Below are 20,324 nucleotides of genomic sequence, written 5' to 3' on the forward strand. Positions count from 1 at the left end.
GCCTTATGACCTTGTTTGATTCTTAGGACTTACATGGTGGAGGGTGAGAACCCACTACTGTGGATTGACTTATTTATTTATTTGTGATTTTTTTAAGACAAGAGTTTCTCTGTGTAGCTTTGGAATCTGTCCTGGAACCAGCTCTGTAGACCAGGTTGGTCTTGAACTCACAGAGATCCTCCAGTCTCTGCCTCCCAACTGCTGGGCTTAAAGGCATGCACCACCTGGCATGCCTGGCAAACTATTTTTATTTTATCTGCATTGGTGTTTTGCCAGCATGTATGTCTGTGTGAGGGTGTCAAGATCTTGGAGTTATAAACATTGTTAACTGTCATGTGGATGCTGGGAATTGAACCTGGGTCCTCTGGAAGAGCAGCCAGTGCTCTTAACTGCCAAGCCTGTGGGTTGACTACTAATCTACACACATACACTAAATAAAATGTCAAAAACAAAGAATAGCTTTTTATACTTAGTTACTATTGTTCATCTATCTGTTCTCAGAATTTAACACAGGCCTATGGTTTTTGCCCACTGGGCAATAAAATGTCTTTTCAACCAAATGAGAAAGAAAACTAAAAATGACATAAGTCCCAGTATAACTGTAACCATGTCAGTGACTGTTGCATTTTCTTCACTCTGGATTTACCAGATGGTACTTTAAGATGCAATACTACCTCTCTTTAATGTGACAGGGACTGAACTCAGGGCCTTATGCTGAGCAAGTGCTCCACAGGAGCACTATACTTCCAGGCCCAGAAGACTCGGGTAGAACAAACAAATGACACACTTCATAAGCGCACAATGAATGAGTGGCACAAGCTTTTAATCTCAGTTACTGGGGAAACTGAGGTTGGAGAATTCTAAGTTCTAAGTCACTCTAGTATCTTAGACCACCAATCAAACATAAAGCAAAACAAACAAATATTATGCTTTGAGAACTCCTGTTAGGATGCTATTTTATTTTCTTTACCTCTTCCACTTCTTAAAAAAGAAAGAAAGGAAGGAAGAAAGAAAGGAGAGAAAGAATATATAAAAATTGATGGTTTCACACAGTTTTCAAAGCAAGCCTCAAGTAAACCTGTGTTAGCTTCTAAAGTTCCTAGACTACAGGTGTGTGCCACCACACCCGAAAATACTGTCTTTCTGTTGAGCAAACTGCCTAGAACAGGAAACAGAACACATGGTTCACACAAGAAATGCACCCTCTAGCAGAAGGGTCTTCCTACCCAGGCTCCAGCAGAAGGGTCTTCCTACCCAGGCTCCCGAGCTCACCTTTTGTAAGTCAATGGAGAGCTGCTGGGTGAGTGCTTGCAGCTCTTGTTCCTTTTGTTCCAGGATGACAATTCTACGTTCCGAAAATGCTTTTGAAGATGTCACGTGATTTCTTCATCGAAAGAAAGCAGACAATGAGCACATTTTGGTATTTCCTCTATGACACTCTCCAAAGGAAGAATGCACACAACTCCTTACACTTCAGGCTGCAAGTGTTATCACAGCACATTGTCTATCTCTGTGAAAAAGCTCCTTGGCTTCTGGAAGCACAAGTAGGAAGACCACCAAGGTCTAAGTAAGGAATTCTCATCTGACTACTAAATAACATTACAACTCAAATCAGATTACTGCTCTGCAGGATGGGAAGGGACTTGTGCTTATGCAGCTGCTGGGATAGCGTGGAGGACTCGAGGCCTCGGCATGTAAGGACAAATCCAGAAGCCTTTGCTAGCACTAAGATCAGAAAGTGTGATGAGCAATGGGGACGTGTGGGTGGACTACAGCAATGCTACACTAACACCTCTCCCAAGGTCCCCACAGACCAAGCAAGAACCTCTGTTCTTCCAGCGCTGAGCAGTGTCTCTGCAACTCTTCTATTCGCTGGTTTAAGTCAGATGACATCTGATTAGAGGTTACCAACTCCTCTTGAGTGCGATTCAGCTCTCTGGTTCGTGCCTCTAATTCTTGCTCCATTTTTCCCAAGCATTCTTCTTTTTTTAAAAGCTGGTAAGAAGACATAATGTCCCATTAGGCCACTGTAAGAAACACAATTTGACCATTGAGATGGCTCAGTGGGTATAGGAACTTGCTGCACAAGCTTGACCACCTGAATTCAAAGGGAGAATGGACTCCTCAAAGTTGTCCTCTAACCTCTATACACACACGCACGCACGCACTCACTCACTCACGCACGCACTCACTCACTCACTCATGCATGCACGCACGCTGTAGCATAGGCATGCCCTTGGCCCCCCAATACAGGAAAAAAAAAGAATGACATTTCTATGGGATGAGAATTGGGCTTAATGTATAGTACTTACACAGATAGAAGGTAAAAAAAGATACATTCAAAATAGAACTTTTCCACTTTTAAAAAATAAATCTGAAAACACTGCAATGTGGTTAGCATCAAAGACTATGAGGGCGTTTACAGTCATGAGAGTGATGACCCCTTGAGGCGTTGCTTCATGGTACTATTACTGAGCTTCTGAAACAAACACCTACCATGTGCTTTACTTTGCTGATTTCTTGTTGCTGGAACCCCTCTAGCTCATCAATTTCATCTCTCTTTTGAAAAAGGCTCAGGCTCTGCTTCTTCATTTCCTGCAGCTGAGTTGTCAGAAACCTTTTATCCTGTTTGCAAGAAGATACCAACTTAGGCAACCCAACTATTAGAAATCAGTATTGTACAAGCAGAACATTTTAAATTAGTTTTTTAATTGAGTGTCTGCAGATACATGCATACATGCCATAACACATGTGATAATTTGTGAGTTCCAAGGAACAAACAGGTTGACAGACTTGGCCATTAGAGCCTTTCCCCATCTCTCCAACCCCCAGACATTATTTTGAGACAGGCTTCGCTATGCAGCAACTATCTGCCTATGAAGCCCAGGAAACAATGGCCACAGCATAATCATCTCACCTCTGTCTAGCCAAGAGGCTGTCTTACCTCCTCAGTGCTAAGCCTTGAGAAACATTCTGTTTCCCCTGCTTTGTTAGGTAGCATTCCCAATGTGACTACAGGGTCAGTTAGGGCCCACAAGCAGAAAGCAGAGTCAATTTAGGGATCTTGAATGGTTTAATAAAAGGACTGATCAAAGTTGTAAGTAAAGATGCCTTTAGAAGTAATACAGTAGCAACTGCTAGGCAAAGGGCACTAAAAGGAAGAAGTAATTATGAGAAAAATCATCTCAGAGTGACCATCTGAACCAATAGGCCAATGGAAGTGTAAATTTTTGACCATGGGATAAAGAAAATTCAAGGAACCCTATATGGACAAAGTTGAATTATACTCTTTCCAAGATGTTCTCAAGTGGCCACTAAAAGCCAGAAGGTACCAAGCCCAGGTGATGCAGCAGCTATCAGCCTTCTGGTACATAAGGAAAAGGACTGAAGGTAGAGAAAGAGCATAGCAGGACGGGTAACAAAGGAGGAGGAAGAGGAAGGCCGTTGAAGTCAGTCTAATAACCCAGCATCCCACTTCCAGGAGGCACTATCACAACCAGTATTGTGAGCTGGGTACTGGGGAAAAACAGTACTCCCTAGACCCCTCTTTCCTTCTGGTTTCCTGGGATTGAAACTAGAACCTTCAATAGAAATAGTCTATTATGCATCTTTAGCTCTCTAAAGACATAAGGCTGGTCCTTTTAATATTTATCTTTGATGAACTACAGATTGAATTTGGGTTTCTTTTTTTAAGATTTATTTATATGTATACAGTATTCTGTCCACACGTACACCTGCAGGCCAGAAGAGGGCACCAGATCTCATTACAGATGGTTGTGAGCCACCAGGTAATTGCTGAGAATTGAACTCAGGACCTCTGGAAGAGCAGCCAGTGCTCTTAACCAACCACTAAGCCATCTCACCAGCCCCATAAAGCTGTTCCTAACAATAGAAGGAACATATGAATCTGATTGGTTGGACTGAAAAGGTTACATTCTATGTCAGTTGCCAACATGGAACACATAGGGAAAGTCCCTAAACTTTGAATCCTGATTGGTGGAAAAATGTAACTGTAACTTGGCACAGATGTTTGTGGGTTTTTGTGTTTAAATATTTGCTACAATGAACTCTGGTGAAGCAGTCAGTTCCCAAGTCTGTTCTGTGGTCTCTCCTTTTTTATTTTTTATTTCTCTTGCTATCCAATTCAATAAAATTTTGCTTTGTATGGAAAAACAATCAAAAAAAGAAACTAGAGCCATACACATGGCATGCTAGGCAGGCACTCTACTACTAATGTATATGCTCTTCTTTAACTTTTCTTTTTTGTACAGTATGTGAGGTTTTTTGTTTTTGGTTTTTCGAGGCAGGGTTTCTGTGGCTTTGGAGGCTGTCCTGGAACTCACTCTATAGACCAGGCTGATCTCGAACTCACAGAGATCCGCATGCCTTGGCCTCCTCACCCAGCAGGGGTGAGATTTGTTTGTATTAATGTTTACTATTTGTGCGTGTGTGTGAGCGTGGGCAGAGGTGTGCCATGATATGTATGTTTAGATCAGAGAACAACTTGTGGAGATGGCTCTCCACTTCCACCATGTGGGCTCTAGAGCTTGAACTTAGGCATCATGCTTGTCGGCAAGCACGCTGAGACATCTTGCTAGTTCCTATTCTAATTCTCAAAGAATTAAGGTGATTGACTCAGTGGTTAAGAGCGGTTTACACTATTCCGGAGGAGCCAAGTTGGTTCCCAGTACCCACGGCAAGTAGCTCACAACTAATTCTGACTCCAGCTCCAGGGGGATCCAATGCTTCTGATCTCCATGGGCAGCCACACATAATATATGTGATTTTAACAAGCAATCTTTCCGTTTTTAAATAAACTTTTAAAAAACTATTTACTTACTTTATTTTATTTGCATTGGTATAGAAGGTGTCAGATCCTCTGAAACAAGAGCTATAAGACAGTTGTGAGCTGTCATGTGGATGCTGGGAATTGAACCTGGGTCCTCTGGAAGAGCAGTCAGTGCTCTTAACCTCTGAGTTATATCTCCAGTCCCTCTTTTTTTTTTTTTTTTTTTTTTTAAGCTAGAGATTTACCAAGTGGTTTGGGGTGGTCTTGAATTTACTATTTACTCTATAGCCAGGGCAGGCATTGACCTGGCAATCCTCCTGTTTCGGTCTGCCAAGTAGCCAGGGTTACAAGCCTTTACTAACTAAGCCTGGCTGCAGAACACATTTCATAAGCCCCAGAGATAATGCTAGCAAGCACACAATAAAGATGACTAACCTTTTCAAGCTGGTCCATCTTTTCTGACCATTCCTAGAACAAAACAAAAGGAGAAGTACAGTTTCCAGAGAGGAAAATCTACAGCATCAAGATTCTCAGAAAACAATTTGCTTTTAAAAACTATCAATCAACCAAAAAAGGGAATTGATAAACAGTAACATAAGCAAAATATATCCATAAAATTGATTAAGAAAGTTAAATGTCCTAAAAGAAAAGGAAAGTGCAGTTTACATAAAATTCTAGAACACAGTGTAGTTTGCAGGTGTTCCCAATTCTTCTGAGTAGTCCATGAATATTCTATTACTTCCTGAGAGTGCGCAGTTAGGGTCTACTAAGTTGGGTCACATGGCTGATGTTTAGATATCAACTTACTGAAAGTCTAGGGGAACATGACCAACAGTATCTGGTAATAATCTGCTCCCTTGGCTTGATTTCAATTATGAAAAAGGAGAGGGGGTATTATACTCCTTACTCACAAACTAAAGAATACAAGGAAAATAACATTGGTACGAAAGGCCCAATCTTAGTAGCTGCTTATCAGAATATACTACTTTTAGATTGGTTTTTCTCATATTTATATACATTCACACCATAGTTATCTACTGGGTAGCTGGAAGTGATGCTTTTATGCTTATTTTATATTTATACTTTACAACAACTAAATAAATTTATCTATAGGATTATCACTATAAAACACTGATGCTTACCCTAATTTAAAACACTACTTACTAGCTGGGCAGAGGTGGCGCACCCCTTTAGCCCCAGCATTCAGGAGGCAGAAGCAGGAGGATCTCTGAGTTTGAGGCCTGCCTGGTCTACAGAGTGAATTCCAGGACAGTTAGGGCTACACAGAGAAACCCTGCTTCAAAAACAAACAAACAAACAAATCAAAAGACACCTAGTAACAACCATAAAAAACAAAACACTAGGCCAGGCATTGGTGGGGCACACCTTTAATCCCAGCACTCAGGAGGCAGAGGCAGGTGGATCTCTGTGAGTTTGAGGCCATCCTGGTTTACAGAATGAGTTCCAGGACAGCCTCCAAAACAATACAGAGAAACCCTGTCTCAAAAAAACAAAAAACCAAAAAAAAAAAAAAAAAAACCAACAACAACAAAAAAACACACTACTAAATATATCAAACAAAACACACCCCATAGTTACTATATAATATTATTTTCCCCTTTTAAATTTTTTTGTTTTGTCTTTATTATTATTTTTCCTTTCTTTGGAGACAGGGTTCATATAGTCCACGCTGACCTTGAACACCTGATCCTCCTGCGTGCACCACACCTGGCTTACCAGACCTTTTGTTGTCATTCACTTTGCATCTCTCATTAGCTGTTTCTGTGGAGAACAAGAATTCCCTTCTGTCTACACTTGGTTTGGGAGAAGGGGTCAGAAGGGCTATGGAACTAGTGACTATGTGAACTAGTGTGACGGCATCTTACACTGGAAGAAGCAGGCGTTTGTGAGTATAAGTTTGAGGACAACCTTTTAGTTATTTGTAGGGTCACTAGTAGATTATGGACATACCAGTTTCTGTCTCTATTTTACAAAGACGCACATAGAGAGAATAATTCTGAACACATTTCATAATTAAACTGTCAAGTCTATTTTATAAGAATAAGTCAAAATAATTTTTAGAGAACTTATATTAGGGGCTGGACAGATGGCTCAGCAGTTGAAAGCACTAACTGCTTTTCCAGAGGACCTGGGTTCAATTCCCATCATCCACATGGTAGCTCACAGCTATCTGTAATCCCAGTTCCAGGAGATCTGGCATCCCCACACAGACACATACAAAGGTAAAATACCAACACACATAAAAGTAGATAAATCTTTGCCGGGCGTTGGTGGCGCACACCTTTAACCCCAGCACTTGGAAGGCAGAGGCAGGCGGATCTCTGTGAGTTCGAGGCCAGCCTGGTCTACAAAGTGAGTTCCAGGACAGCCTCCAAAGCTACAGAGAAACCCTGTCTCGAACCCCGCCCCCTGAAAAGTAGATAAATCTTAAAAAAAAAAAAAAAGAATTTATATTCATTCCCTTCCTTCTAAAGGTTGTAAAGACTTTTACCAGGTCTAAATCATGATTTTTTGTTGTTGTTGTTGTACGAGACAGGGTTTCTCTGTATTGTTTTGGGGGCAGTTGGTCCAGCTCGGCCTCTAAATCATGATTTTTAAGTCAGGTCCCGCCTTGGGCAGTAGCACATATAAAATACCTGGTCCTTCCTGGCTAATGCCAAAGCTAGTTCTTCTGCCATCTTGGCTCTGTGGGCTTGGAATGTCTCATTCTGCTCTTGAAATTTCCGCATGGAAGCTGTTAACAAAGAGGCACTATTTGAGATACAGAAATACTTCAGACACAGCATGACAAACAGCCCATGTGAGTAGTTTACAAAGACTACCAAATGAAAAAGGCAAGGTCATAGAAATGGATGAAGAAACTGTCCTGGTGAGATGAGTTCAGTTTTCTGTCTGGGTTCTTACTTTTGTCTTCTGTAGTAGTGAAGACATCACACAGTAGGTGGGCAGAAATATCACCTACTGTGGTTGCTGTGAAGCATCAGCTACCATCTCTTCACCAGAATTGAAAAACAAAATAAAAATCAAAACTAGCAACAACAATAACAAAACAAGAGCATTCTTTAGTTTTCTTTCTTCTTCCTGTAGCATCTTCCTTGGATGACAATACTCAAGGAAAACATGAGTTGGAATAGGTTAGGGTAATTTAACAAAACTATTTCCATTCTATTGTTGATACAGTGATGTCAGAACTTTCCAAAAGTTAGTCAATACAACAATAATGAAACTACAATGAGAATATTCTCTTAGGTTAGACTCTTCAGCCAAGTACTAGACTATACCAAAATCTAAGGGCAGTTAGTAAGTGATGATCCCTTCTCAGAAGTACGCCTACAAAGCAACAACAGATATACACATATACTTGATAACTTTCAGTCAAACATCATATCAATTTGATTAAGAACACTATAAAATAGAGATGAGTTCTGATAGACACATGCAACAATATACTAATTCATTTTAAAAGCTAAAGCCTGAAAAGATTAAAGAAAGCAGGAAAAAAAATACGTACAATCCTGGTGTTTTTCTAATGCAATTTCAAGCTTCTCTTTTATTTTCTGCAAGTTTCGGACCTGTTCAGCATAGTCTTGGGTGAGGAGGGTGATGCCCATACCAGGAGAGGACAAAGGAGAAGAAAGGAAGTTAATTAAGCAAACAAACAAATGAAAATGATGATGGTTTTCTTAACCTGAAAAACCAGTCCTGTTAAGGAAAGCTAGGTAGAAAGCTTTCATTAACAATGAATGACACAGGCAAACAGGAATAGTACAAATTTTCCATGGTATAAACAGTGAGTACAAACAGGTAGATCAGTTTAGCCCAGAACAACAATTATGCCAGGGCTGGTCATCAGAAGTTCCCTGCTATGAAGAACCCACCATCACCATTACTCAGTTCTAAGTCTCAGGATCCTGTGCCGGTTGATCCCTATAGGCTCATAGACTTGAATGCTTAGTCATCAGGGACTGGCACTATCTGAGGAGGATTAGGATTGGGAGGTGTGGCCTTGGAGGAAGTGTGTTTTCTTTTACAAGAGTTGCCTCAATTTGTCTCTTCACAGCAATAGAAAGGTGACTAAGATAGTTCCCACTCCCTGTTGCTCTTAGCTATATGGCAGATCAAGGGTATTTACTAAAAGCTCACGTGCAGAGCATACAGCTGAGCAGCAGTGGCTAGGCAAACAGCAAACATCTTAGCACAGAACGGCCTTTACGGTTCAGGTACTTAATTCTCTGGATAAGTGTATTCCCTTTATACAGGAACTGAGTGACATATGCCACCTCAAAGGTGAAAGAATTACTTGGGAAGCCAAAGAAAACAGCTATGATATAGTATAAAAGTAGAAGTTGTTCAAATTCCAATTCTGTCAGTTCTTAGCTAGGGATCTTAAGTAAAATATTGATCTGGAATATTAGTCTCTTCATATGTTAACTGATAATAATCACATCTATTTCTCTCTCTCTCTGAGACAGTTTCTCTGTGTAGTTCTGGCTGTCCTGGAACTTCCTTTGTATACCAGGCTGGCCTCAAACTCAGAGATCCACCTTCCTCTGCTTCCCAAGTGCTGGGATTCAATATGTGCCTGTAACATGAATAATACAAATCCAGAGACAGATACTGGGTTTAAGCTGAAGATCAGAGAAGCGAAGCAACCAAGTCAGTAGCTTTTACCTCGACCTCAGGCCAAAATGGGAGATCCTGTCTCCACGAATCCTCAGAATGCAATGCAGACTGTACTGTTCTCCACCAAGCCTCAGATTGCAATCTCTAAATTCTTGTCTCCTCCTGCCTTATATTCCTCTCTCCACCCAGTGATATCACTCCTGTCTCCACCTCCCTAGTGCTGGGATATATGGTGTGTGATCCCAAGTGCTGAGATCACCTTTGTGTGAGCTGCTTCTCTTTTACACTGTATCAATTTCACGTAGATCAGTATGGCCTTGAACTAACAGAGATCTGTGTGCCTCCTCCTGGGATTACAGGTGTGTACCACCACCACCTGACTTTTATAGCTAACTAGTATGGCTGCTGGGATTACAGGTATGTATCACCTGGCTCTATGGCTGTGGCTAGCTTTGCATTTTGATCTCCAGTGGCTTTATTAAATCATAGATAATATATCACATGTGCCTAATTACATCTATTTCAAAGGAAGCATTAAAGTGATTTGTTTGCATTAAATGCTTGGCATAGTGGTGAATAAAGCACAGGAAGCCAGTGACAATTCCTAAGATGTGAAGTGGGTTGATTAATGTCAAGTCTCTCAAAACATCCTCCACCATCATTAAGTCAAGCCCAACTACTGTCCTTTCTGTACTGGTAAAAGCACATACTACACTACAAGTGCTTTCCCAAAATTAAGCAGTTATCTCACTTCTGTTACTGGTGTTTATAGGTGTCAAGACAGAACAACTGACTGTATGTGTAGGTGCACAAGATAGTAACTAAGCTATCTTCAGCAGACTATTTGAATCTTAGTTTGAATCCCAGCTCTCTCACTACCTGTGCGGGCGCCTTATCTTGCTGACCCCAACAAGCTGATCCTAAAGACAAAACTACAGTGTGAACAATGCTTTGGACCTTGATAACTAAACAAACCTATTTCACATACAATCCAGTGAGTTTTGGTTTACTGGTTTTACCCCAATAAAACTGGCCTAAGGTCTAGGAGCAAAAGGATACACATAAACCATGGACCATATCACAGGATGAAGCTATCAAAGAGAGTTCACTGTCAAAAACCAATACAAAAACTCACAGTTCTATCATGAACTTACCTCGCTCAGGTAAAGGATATAATGGGAGCTGTGTAAACTATAAACTGTAAAGTGAATAGAATGGCCCCCAGCTTCCTAAGCACTTGGGAGTCAGAGGCCATCCTGGTCTACAAAGCAAGTTCCTGGACTGTTACACAGAGAAACCCTGCCTGCCTCACCCCCACCCCCACACACACAATGGTTCCCACAGGCCCATATATTGGAATGCTAGTCACCAAGGAGTGGCCTTATTTGAGAAGGATTGGGAGGTATGGCCTTGCTGGACTAGGTGTGACCTTGCTGGAGGAGATGCGTCACTGGGGGTGTCCTTTGAGAAGCCATCATGAGGCCCAGTGTCTGTCTTTGCCCTCAGCTACTTCTCCAGCACCATACAGGCTTGCCATGATGCTAATGGACTAACCTCCTAAAACTGTAAACGAGCCCCAGCTAAAAGCTTTCTTTTTCAGAATTGCCTTGGTCATAGTCTCTTCACAGCCAACATTACAGTGACTAGAGATGACATGAGAACTGCATCTAATGTAATTCTCCTAGAGAAGCAGGTAGCAAAGTCAGGAAACCCCTGAGAAGTGCCCCACCCCCAAGCCCTGGAGCAAGCAAGAATCCTCCCATAAGTGGGAGTTCAACATCAACTTCTGCTCATCCTTCCCTCAGACAGTAGTCCCTGTGACTTCCACCTGAACTAAGCTGTTAATGGTAGCGCACACAAATCTATTCTACACACATTTTTCTCATTAAAAAAATATTCTTCAGGCTGGGTGGTGGCGCATGCCTTTAATCCCACCACTTGGGAGACAGAGGCAGGCAGATTTCTCTGAGTTAGAGGCCAGCTAGTTCTAGAATAGCTAGGGCTGCACAGTGAAACCCTGTCTCAAAAAACAAAAAACAAAAAACCAGGATTCTTCAAGAGAACTGCTCTTCCAGAGGACCAAACCCAGCCCCCATATGCAGCTCACAACTGTCAGTAACTCCAGTTCCAGAGCATCTGACCCTTCAAACTAATGTACGTAAAAGACATTGAAACAATTAAAAAACAAAAACAAAAAACAAACAAAAACCCTTTTCAAACTTAATTTTTTCCCGAGACAGGGTTTCTCTGTATTGCTTTGGAGCCCTGTCCTGGAACTTGCTCTGTAGACGAGGCTGGCCTCGAACTCACAGAGATCCGCCTGCCTCTGACTCACCGCCAGGCTCACTATTTTTTGTGTATGCATGTATGTGAAGATCAGAGGACAACTTGCAGGAGTTGGTTCTCTCCTTCCTCCATCTGGGTCCAGGGACTAAATGCAGGCTGTCAGGCTTGGCAGCAGGTGCACTGGCCACAAGCCCCCCTCCTCCAGCGTCTGTCTTGGCAGCCTAGGTTGGCCTTAAACTAAGAATCTTCCTGTCCCCTAAGCACTGTTATTAAGGCCTGCACCATCATACCAGCCTCTACAGGAACTTTCTCGTTATGGTTAGAAACATCAAATTCAGCTTGAATTTACAATATTCACTATACTAAAAAACAAAGCAAACCGAAAAATCAAGGTAACAAAGTGGGCATAGAATGCTCCTTTTTAGGGAGATCAAATGCTGTGTGAAGTCACTACAGTTACCCTGTAAAGCAGGGCTATAGCAGGGGAAGTCATCTGTCCTATGTCTGCTGTTGATGGCTTTTAAACACATACCAGAAAGTCTGGCCTCTAACTTCCGTATCTGTTCATTTCTTCTCAATAGCTGGGAGGAGAGATCTTCTCTGGAGCTGCTTCCATCTGAAGCCTGTTGGACATATGAAAGGAGAGATCGCATGGGTCTCCAGCCATGTGAGCCAGGACATCTTATATTTAGTTACATTTTAATTGACTAATCACTAAAACCTTCCTAAAGTAACTGACCTTAGCTCCTCCATCTGGAAAGTGAAACAACACTATATTCCTCTGTGACAACAAGGTGACAGGGGCTGTTAAACATAAGTCATGTACAGGTGTGGGCTACTGGGAAAATGCAGTCCTTTATGGAATAGCATGGAATAAAAACATTCCTTATGGTTCTATTACACAAGAATATAATACAAAAAAGAAATCACTTTGTCTTCTAAAGATTAAGCCCCTGAAATAAAGCCAGAGAGGTTTAACGAAGAGTCAAAGTCTTGTAAATGGCTAAGATTTGTCCTGTGCTGACAGAGTTGCAGTAACCCCATTCACAAAACAAAGGGTTATTACTCCAAACCTGAAATGCACCAGACTTCCACAGAAGACATCTATGTACCCAATAATACATGAATAGCAATCCATTTCCCCTTTAAAAGTCAATTACATTAAAATTTATGGAAAGTTGGGTGTTGCAGATTTTTAATCCCAGCACTGAGTTTGAAGGTAGCATGGTCTACACAGGATATTCCAGGACACACACACACACACACACACAGAGACACAGAGACACAGAGACACACAGACACACACACACACACACACACACACACACACACACACACCTACCTTACTTAGGGGAAGCCAGGCATAGTGGCACAGGCCTTTAAATGCCACTGAAAAAGCAGTGGAGGTATATCTCAGTTAGTGGCCAGCCCGGGTACCTTGGTAAAATCCTGTCCTTTAAACAACAAAAAAGCCCCCAAACATAAGCATTTATGGGCACCACTACTATTACTTTGGATATCACTTATTATTGCTAAGATATAACTTGCTTTCTTGGTGGTAGTGTCTTTTTATTTAATTATTTATTTTTGTTTTATGTGCATTGGTGATTTATCTGCATGCATGTCCATGTGAGGCTGTTGAATCCCCTGGAACAGGAGTTACAGACAGTTGTGAGCTGCCATGTGGGTGCTGGGAATTGAACCTGGGTCCTTTGGAAGAGCAGCCAGTGCTCTTAACTGTCAAGCCATCTCTCCAGCCCCAATTTCTTTTTTAAAATTATTTATTTTTATTTTATGTGCATTCATGTTTTGCCTGCATATATGTCTGTGTAAGGATGCCAGATCTGCTGGAACTGGAGTTACAGACAGCTGTGAGCTGCCATGTGGGTGCTGGGAATTGAACTCCGCTCCTCTGGAAGAGCAGTCAGTGCTCTTAACCACTGAGCCATCTCTCCAGAGACCCCAACTTTTTTTTTTTTTTTTTTTTTTTTACTGTTTTTGAGACAAGGTCTCATTCTGTAGTTCAGGCTTGTCTTGAACTTGGTTATATTACTATCTCAGCCTCCTGCATCCTGGGATTACAGGCATAAGTCACCATGTCTAGCTGTTATGCTTTTTTTTGTATTCATTTATTTGTTTGTATATATGTGTGTACATTTGTGTGGAGTCAGAGGACAATTTGCAGTAGTTGGTTCTTGTCTACCACATGTGTTCTGGGATCAAACTCATGTTGTCAGGCTGGACAGCAAGTGCCTTTACCCACTAAGCCAACCGACCAGCTTAGATATAGACTCTTACCTTTCTTTTTTTTTTTTTAAGATTTATTTATTCATTATGTATACAGTGTTCTGCCTGCATGTATGGCTGCAGTTCAGCAGAGGGCACCAGATCTCATTCTAGATGGTTGTGAGCCACCATGTGGTTGCTGGGAATTGAACTCAGGACCTCTGGAAGAGCAGTGAGGGCTCTTAACCGCTGAACCATCTCTCCAGCCCTCCTGCCTCCCTGACTCTTGCCTTTTTACCACCACCACCACCACCACCACCATCATTTCTGATGGAGAACAGTGAGATGAAGGAAAGTAGGGATGGGATGGGACTAGTAAGACAAAAGCAAGCATGTAGGAAAATGTCGTAAGGAAATCTGCTAATTGGCAAGTTACTTACAAAATATTTTTTAAAAATTGGGGCTAGGACATGGTTCAGTAGATAAAGTGCTTGTACAAAGACTCAGTTTGGATCCGCAGCACCCACATAAAGGCCAGCTATGGTGCTGCACTCCTATAACCCCAGTAGGAGGAAGAAGACAGGCACACACTACAGCAAAATGGTGACCTCCTTGTTTAGTGGATATAAGTCCTTGCCAGGAAAGCATGAGGGCCCAAACTGAATTTCCCAGCATCTAGATAAAAAGCCAAGCATGTCTACATACTTGAATCCCAGTGTTGGGGGAGGAGGGTGGAGACAAGTGGATTCCAAGAACTCCCTGGCTAGCCTGCATAACCCAAAGGGCCTTCTTACTGAGTGAGAGACCCATTCTGAATGAAGTCAGAGAACAAGAGGAAGACACCCATTGCCTTCCTCCTAGGCACCCACATGCATACACAAACACATACTACATCAAAAAGGGTAGGGATCAATAGAGGAAGATTCCCAAAGTTGACCTCTGGCCTTCACATATGCTTGCACAAGTGAATGTACATGCATATATATGTGCATGCATATGCACATACCACACACATGTGGAGGTAAATAAACAAAATTTAAAATAGTAAAAGAAAATCTTCTTACTTTTTTTTGGAGAAAATATTTTCCTAATGTAGACTAGTATGGCTTTGAACGTGAGATCTCCCTTCCTCACCCTTCCAAATGCTAGGATTATATGTAGGTGTCACTCTGACAAGTTTTCAAGAACAGCAAAGTAGGGAGAGTGGCCTAGAGGTCATTTCCTATTTGCTTCTCAAGTGTAGGGTTGTTTTTCTCACATTTGCTGCTTCAATTCTTATTTTGCCAAGGTTCAAACATCAGACATAAGGACCTTTCATTCTGAACTCTGATGCACATTTCTAAAGAATGGTATTTTTTTTTACTTATGCAGAATCCTGTTACCATATCAAACAAAATTTAAAACAATAATAATACCCAGTCTTTCATAATGTTCTCTCATTTCATCCCCAAGATGGTTTATAGGTATTTGAACAATTCACAAACCATTTAAAGCATTTATTTAACTGTTCAGCTACTTGCCATTCAATATTTATTGGGAGTCAGTGTCTTTCTTTTTTCATCTGGTTCTGAGTAAACCTAGAAACATAGGGTTTTAAAAAGAAATTCTGTACTAGGGATTGAATCTAGGGACCCACTTATGCCAGGAAAGTGCTTTGCCAGTGAGTCTTAACCTGGGGCTCAATATCCAGGACGGGTAAGTCTACAGAGTCACAGCACCTAGATTCAACCTATTTCACCACTTAGCTGCAAGAACCTGAGTGGATTACCCAACTGCCTTGTACACTGTCTTCCTCATGGGCAAACTGTGACAGTGACGATGACTGAGCTCACAGAGCTGTATGAGGTACACACAGCTGAACCTGTCAGGCCCCAGCAGAAGCTGCCACACTCTTCCCTGTTAAGTACCATCTTCTACTAGCTGTCTTCTCTGTTTAGGCTGCTGTAACTGATACCATGCATGCATAGCTTGTAGATGGCAGAAATGGACTTCTCAGTCGTGAAGTCTGAGAAATCTAAGATCAAGGCCCAGGGAGAGTTTAGTGTTTGGTTCACAGATGGGCACCTTTTAGCCTTAGCCTGTATGGTAGAGATTTATAAGGGCACTAACCCTAAATACCAGGGCTCCTGACTTAATTCCCTCTCAAAAGTCCTACCTCCTAATTTGAAACAGTGGCGAATCGTGAGGGACATAAACACAACAAGTGGCTTTGGTAATTACTGTGAATGAGATACCCTAGGTTTCAGCACTGTGCTAAATGTTAGGAACAGTGGTGAAGCAGGCTTCTAAACAGCAGCTACAACAGAAGCTGGTTATGAAATAAATACTCACTAAGAACTGGGTACTACAGGATTTCTGTTTTCATGGGACTGAGAATGCAGTCCAGGCTCTGTGCATGCTGGGCAAGCACTAGAACACTGAGCACTCCTGGCATGTCACCCAGCCTAGGGGATGACTTGAGACATCGCTGGCACAGGCTTTAATAAAGATAGACGCTGTTTCTATTCTTGCTTCACAGATATGGGAACTGCACAAAGAAGACTGAAGGAAGCTGTCCACTGTCACAGTAACAACGCACCAAGAAATCTAATTCAGCTTGGCATGGAGTCACATGCCTTTAATCCTAGCCCCTGTGAAGCAGAGGCAAGATCTCCATGCAACTAGGGCCAACCTGGCCTACAGAGTGGGTTCCATGCTACCTATGGCTACATAGTGAGACAATGTTTCAGAAGATAAGAAATATAACTCAGGTTTTGGTCCTGTAACTGACCTCTGTGAGTTACTAAGTGCTTCACTTTATTGCCTTTCATGGAATGCCTAGTTTAGTGAAGACCATCAAATGAGTTAGCACTAGTAATTCTGAGTAGCAGATGCTACTACTAAGGAAAGAGGAAATATGCATCAAAGGGCTCTCTCAAGAGATATGTGAGGAGAGCCTATGAAAGAAGGCCAAGAATCTTTCAGAGGAACCCAGGTATGAAAGAGAGACATCAGACATTCTACAGATTAAATAGCATAGGCAAACATTTATAGGCAGGAAGCAATGAAGTCTATTTCAGGGTGTTTGATAAATTGAATATGGATCTAGCACAGGGTATAAGAAAGTAGAGAGAGATGAAGTCAAGCAGGTAAACTGTGCTGAATCCATCAGTTTATGGACCACAATAATGAATTCCTGAAAATGAGGAGAAAGTTAGAGAGCTTTAAGCATTGAGCTATTGAAGGCAGGTCACCCAGACTGGTGACCTTTATCCAGGAAAAGAGGGCAGCCTGGGATAAGAGGAAAACACGAATAAGTTCACTAGCTGATTGGGTGGAGAGGTATGTTTCAGAGAGATTTGGGAAATGGAATCCAAAGTACTTGTTATCTGATAAGGTACTGAGAAGTCAAAGGAGAGAAGGATCTCAAAAGCCTTTATGGCTTCTGTTAAGGACTTGGGAGGATGAGATGCACATTTAGAGATGAAGTTAAGGAATTGAATTTGTGCATTTTGTATCTGAGATGTCACAGGGAGAATGTCTATTTAGAGAAATATATTCAGTTGGACAGAAGGGTTCAGAGATAGAGAATGAGGGTCAGACTATGTAATTACTTAAATTCAAATAGATTACTGGAAAAGTCTGAAAGCTAAGGAGTCCCTAAACTCAAGTCCACTTTATGTCTGCAACACACTCTAGATGAGAGACTTAATATCATCAAGATGAAGGGAAAGCAGGTCCTTCTGCTTCAGAACTCATTGTTAAAATAATTTCGCTAGCTAGGCAATCGATAATTACTCCTATTTCCTGTTAATTACAGGAGACAATGATAATCTTGCTCTTGTAATTGTATTGCTCCATTCCAAAAATCTAACAGCTTCTGCCATGTAATATGACCTGAATTCAAGCAGACGAAGAAAAGAGAAGGAAGATTCAGCTGACCATGGAAACAATTCAAATGTCCATCAGTCTTTTCAAGTGTTGGAATTTTAGCAATGGTATAAATACATGAGCAATAGATTAAGGGAACAGATACATTTTAGGAAAATGTTAAGTTAAAAAAAAAGGTAAGCTCAAGAAGAGTATGGCATACCATTTTCATAAAGTTCAAAAATAAAGTTTTAAGTAATATATTATTTATGAGCTTAAAGTGTTAAGATATTTTAAAAAGCAAATGAATAATCAACACACAATTTAGGATCCAGCCTATCTGGCAGTGTGTAAGGGATTTGGAAGTAGCATGTAAGTGGCTTCAACAGTAAGTACTTCATGACTTACACTTTACACATGTTGCTCTTTCCACGGTTTCTTTTCTTGTAGAGCTGGATATGAAGCCTGCTTTTATGCTATATACATTCATATATAAGAATATACATCAAGCACTATAAACCCTTAAAGAGTCATTTAACTCAGTTTAGTCCTTAAACATGACCCTGTCCTGATAAAGAAGCACCTTTATTGTGAAGTCTTACTAAGCGCGCACACACACACACACACACACACACACATACACACACACACACACACTTACTTTACAAACAACATGGAATACTGAATCCACTAGAAATAATTTTCCTGCAACTTTCCCAAAAAAACTGCACTCTGGCTAACTTAGGACAATTCACAGACCTTGTTAAGCAACAATGAAAGTGTATGTGCCTGAAGAGGAAGGGTTTTTTTCAAGGCAAGGTTTTTCTGTGTAGCCCTGGTTGTCCTGGACCTAGCACTGTAGACGAGGCTGAACTCAAATTCAGAGATCTGCCTGCCTCTGGAGTGCTGCTATTATAGGTGTATGCCATCATACCAGGCACAGTATGCCTTTTAACAGACTAAAGCAAAAACAAACAAAACAAAAAAGGCACAAGTTATATAAACAGAAAAACAGAAAAAAAAGTAACGAACAAGATACATAAGGGAAAACAGACAAATAAACCATATGCTAGTAAGAATGGAAAATGAAGCTGGGTGGTGTGGTACATTCCTTTAATCCCAGCACTTGAGAGGCAGACGCAGGAGGATCTCTGAGTTCAAGGCCAGTCTAGTCTACAGGACAAGTTCTAGGACAGTCAGGGCCACACTGAGAGAAATATTGTCTCAAAAAAAAAAACTTTTACTGGAAAGATTTCTTGCAATAATATTTAAAAAGTATATACAGACTTCATATTCACAGCAAGAAGATACTTACAAAGTCATCTCCTGAGTCGGCTCCCATAGAGGCCACAGACTCCTTGCTCACAGACCGTGGGATTCTAGTGGAGCCTCCTGGCCTCTGAGCAACAGCAGTCTCTTCTGCAATTTTCTTCTTTAGTTTTGCGAACATTTTTGCTGTGTGGCTATCTTGCAGGGGGAAATAACCCCTGAACTTCTCAGTGAATGAAACAAAGACACAAGTACCTATAAAGTTTCAGGCCTCTAGTCTAGCTGCATCCCATTTAAATGCAGGCCAAAGAATTGGTAACACAGTATCTATAAATCAGATGAAAGAGATAACTCCAAGTTAAACACTGGAAAGACTTCCCATCCTCATGTTAAGCTTCAGATTTCATAATAAGTATACACACGTATAATAGAACACAATTATTAAACACTTAAAAAGCACTCAGGTGCTTTACTTGCATATATGGGTAAGAACAACTGGTCTGCGAGGCACAATAAAATGCCTAGGACTGTATAGCTAAGTCACAGGGGTGGTATCTGAAGACAGAACCCTCTGACTCATAGATTTCAACTTTTTGATTTTGTATACTAGGCTAGCAATTGCATAAGGCACATAGTAAAATTTCCCAGACCAACATCATGTAATCATGACTTAATGCTTTTGAATCTTTCTTCTAACAATGTTTACTAAGAATTAGTGTTTTTTTCTCTTTAAGTCAAAGACACAAAAGTAAAAAGCTACAAAACATGCAAATAATGCAACCCCTGGTTTTCAATTAGGCGCTTCCTCCTAGAGGGAAAAAAAGTCACAACACAGAAAAACAAAACTAAAAACCCAAGAAACCTGGACTCAAAATGGGCATCAGATAGTCTAACTTTCCATATCTGTGTGGAAATGTGCTTCATAATATTACTTCATGCCACAATTTCTTTTCTTCCCATAAGATATTTAATATTAGATTCAATTTTTTTTGTCAGTAGTATATAAAACACTACTGGGCCAAATGTGGTGTGCAGGCCTTTAATTCCAGCAGAGGCAGAAAGGTCTCTGTGAGTTCAAGGCCAGTCTGGTCTACATAGCAAGTTCCAGCCCAGCCAGGGAGGTATGATGAGATCTTGTTTCAAAAATGAAGCAAACTTTTTTTTTTTTTCCAAGACAGGGTTTCTCAGTGGCTTTGGAGGCTGTCCTGGAACTCACTCTGTAGACCAGGCTGGTCTCGAACTCACAGCGATCCACCTGCCT

General features: G+C 41.1%; 1 protein-coding gene across 7 annotated transcripts in view; it reads right to left on the reverse strand.

The window, feature by feature from the left end:
• Nucleotides 1-20,324, reverse strand: part of Golga1 (golgin A1) — a 52,637-nt gene that overhangs the window by 31,279 nt on the left and 1,034 nt on the right. For all 7 annotated transcript variants that reach the window (XR_005873205.1, XM_040735709.1, XM_040735710.1 and 4 more), the window contains 8 exons: nt 19,110-19,390; nt 12,252-12,342; nt 8,322-8,396; nt 7,447-7,544; nt 5,225-5,257; nt 2,497-2,625; nt 1,826-1,995; nt 1,273-1,384 (listed from right to left, as the gene is read on the reverse strand). Coding sequence is in view for 6 of the 7 variants with exons in the window: in XM_040735709.1 (XP_040591643.1) it covers nt 1,273-1,384; nt 1,826-1,995; nt 2,497-2,625; nt 5,225-5,257; nt 7,447-7,544; nt 8,322-8,396; nt 12,252-12,342; nt 19,110-19,244 (843 nt within the window). In the remaining variant the exon portion in view is untranslated. The remainder of the gene's footprint in view (nt 1-1,272; nt 1,385-1,825; nt 1,996-2,496; nt 2,626-5,224; nt 5,258-7,446; nt 7,545-8,321; nt 8,397-12,251; nt 12,343-19,109; nt 19,391-20,324) is intronic.

This window comes from Mesocricetus auratus, unplaced genomic scaffold (assembly GCF_017639785.1).
Source record: "Mesocricetus auratus isolate SY011 unplaced genomic scaffold, BCM_Maur_2.0 Super-Scaffold_100047, whole genome shotgun sequence".
NCBI lineage: Eukaryota > Metazoa > Chordata > Mammalia > Rodentia > Cricetidae > Mesocricetus > Mesocricetus auratus.